Source organism: Neopelma chrysocephalum, unplaced genomic scaffold (assembly GCF_003984885.1).
Source record: "Neopelma chrysocephalum unplaced genomic scaffold, ASM398488v2 Primary Assembly neopelma1_158550, whole genome shotgun sequence".
Taxonomy (NCBI): Eukaryota; Metazoa; Chordata; class Aves; order Passeriformes; family Pipridae; genus Neopelma; species Neopelma chrysocephalum.
The window spans coordinates 1,394-3,871 of NW_020934858.1; the positions used below are offsets into that span (position 1 = coordinate 1,394).

At 56.7% G+C, this 2,478-nt stretch overlaps 1 protein-coding gene across 1 annotated transcript; it reads left to right on the forward strand.

Moving 5' to 3' along the window:
• Positions 1–384: 384 nt before the first annotated feature.
• Positions 385–2,314, forward strand: LOC113962392 (coiled-coil domain-containing protein 166-like). The gene is made up of 2 exons (XM_027673147.1): positions 385–533; positions 1,339–2,314. Exons 1-2 carry the CDS (start codon positions 448–450, stop codon positions 2,288–2,290), a joined length of 1,038 nt encoding a protein of 345 aa, XP_027528948.1. The 5' UTR covers positions 385–447; the 3' UTR covers positions 2,291–2,314.
• Positions 2,315–2,478: the final 164 nt, after the last annotated feature.

Here is a 2,478-nt window from a genome sequence, read left to right on the forward strand (position 1 = left end):
GGCAGGGACACCTTCCACTACCCCAGGTTGCTCCAAGCCCTGTCCAACCTGGCCTTGGACACTTGCAGGGATGGGGCAGCCACAGCTCCTCTGGGCAACCTGTGCCAGGGCCTCCCCACCCTCCCAGGGAAGGATTTCTTCCCAATATCCCATCTAACCCTGCCCTCTGCCCACAGGAAGCCATTCCCTCTTGTCCTGGCACTCCAGGCCCTTTTCCAAAGTCCCTGTGGCTGCTCCCAGCCCCCCCTGCACCCTGGCTGAGCCCCCTCTGCCCTGACACGTCACCTCCCCCCGGGTGTCCCTGTCCTGGGGCTTTGGGGTGTCCCAGCTCCTGGGAGCAGCTGCCTGGATGCCAGAGCTTCCCTGGGGTTGGGATCCCAGTGCAGAGTTTCCCAGGGAATGGGATCCACTGCAGAACTCCCGTTGTGACCTCACGTGCCCGTCTCCATGGACGCAGCTCCCAAACACTGCCAGTCTGGCCAGCAGCGAGCTGGGAGCCAGGAAAGCAGCTGCAAAACCTCAGAGGAGGGAAGGTAAGTGCCTTAAAATCCCAAATATTGCACAATCACAACTTCTTCCTTTTCCCGCAGGGACTCGGGAATTCTCTGACCCTCACACAACTCATCATTCCCCCAAAATCCCAGCATCAGCTGGGATTTTAGTGAATTTATTCTGGTTTTTTACCCATCTCCTGGAATTTTGCAATTTTCCCTTAAAAACTGGCATGAGTTGTATTAGGAAATGGGAATTGTTAGTTGCAAATATTCATGAAAACCATCAGACTTGTCAGACTCTGGCTCTAAATGCTGAATTCCAGCTTTCTGTGCTGGAATAAATAATTCAGAAATTCAGCAAGTCCTGAAGTTAATGATTAAAAAATGTTTGAAAACCTGAATCTCATCAAATTAATGCTTAAAAATATAAAAACCCCCAGAATCTCCTGAAATTGAGACGGGAGATACTGTTTTGGATTGGGAGATACTGTTTTGCAGTGGGAGATACTGGTTTGGGATGGGAGATACTGGTTTGGGAAGCAGCTGCCTCTTCAAACACCAGAATCTGTGAGGAAGGAATGGGATGGAACTGGACTTTCTCCTCCAAACTGTAGGAATATCCCAACATTAGACGGCAAAAAGGAGAAACCTTTCAAAATGTGCATTTTTGGGTTTCTCCTGAGGCAACTTCAGGTGGGAAATACAAATCCAGGTGTGGCACCTGCGCTTCTGCCCCAGACATGGACAGTTCTGGGTCAAACATTTGAGCTGCCGGAAGAACCAGCTGGAAACCCGAGGGCTGGGGGGAAAATGCTCCCTCAGGTCTGTTTTCCTTCTGTTCCAGTTTTCCAGAGGTTGACTGGGATACAGCATCCAAACCCAAGGGGAAAGAAGCCCCCATGGCTGCCGGGAAAACCAAGGAAGGAATGAGGAGCAAGGATGGAGAGACATCCACAGAAACAGATGACGTGGAAAACCTCCCCAAGGAGAGGAAACAGTTCCTGCAGGAGGAATGCGGGATCCTCACGGAACACCTGGACACCTACCTGGGCAGGACGGAGCAGCTCCTGCGGGAGAGCAAATCCCTGGAGGAGGCGGCCCGGGGGACTCGGGAGCAGAGCCAGACTTTCCTGTCGTGCGGAGCGAAGCTGGGCCGGGAGCGCCGGGATCTGCTCATCACCCTGAACGAGCGGAATTCCCGGGACCTGGCCCAAAGCCAGGCGCAGAAGGAGCAGCTGATCCCGCAGTACGCCGGGAAGGAGCAGGAGCTGACGAGCTCCCTGAGGGACACGGAGGCCGAGTCCTCTCGCCTGGACACGGAGCTGGAGGAGCTGGAGCCGTACAAGGAGGTGCTGGCCCAGTCGGAGCGGAGGGTGAAGGAGCTGGAGCAGGAACTGCTGGCCACCAGGATCCGCTGCGCCGAGGAAACCCGCAACGTCAAGAGCAGGTTCCTGCAGGAAAAGGCCGAGTGCGAGCGGGAATTGCAGCGCAGGATGCAGCAGCTCACCTGGAGGGCCGAGGAGGTGGCGCTGCGGGCTCTCATCCAGCACGTGGAGCAGGTGAAGGCGGAGAACAGGCGCCTGCGCCGGGAGCTGCTCGGCCTCATCCAGCACTCCCAGGTGCTCAGGGACTCCCAGATCCGGCTGCGGGATCAGCAGGAGCAGCTGCTCCGGGAGAACCAGTGTGCCCAGCGGGCGGCACTGGGGACACCAGTGCGGAGCCCCCGGCGCCGCCGGGATGACCCGCTGTGCCCTCCTGGGCAGGGGATCCCCAACTACCCGAGCTGCAGGAGATAAACACGGCAGCAACCAAAGCCCTTCAGCAGTTTGAGCCCTGATCAAAAGGATCCATAAAATATATTCATGGAATGTATCCACACCCGCGTTCTCCTTCCCTCCCGGGGAGGTGGTGGTGGTGGCCCCGTCCCTGGAAGTGTCCAAGGTCAGGTTGGATGGGGCTGGGAGCAACCTGGGGTAGTGGAAGG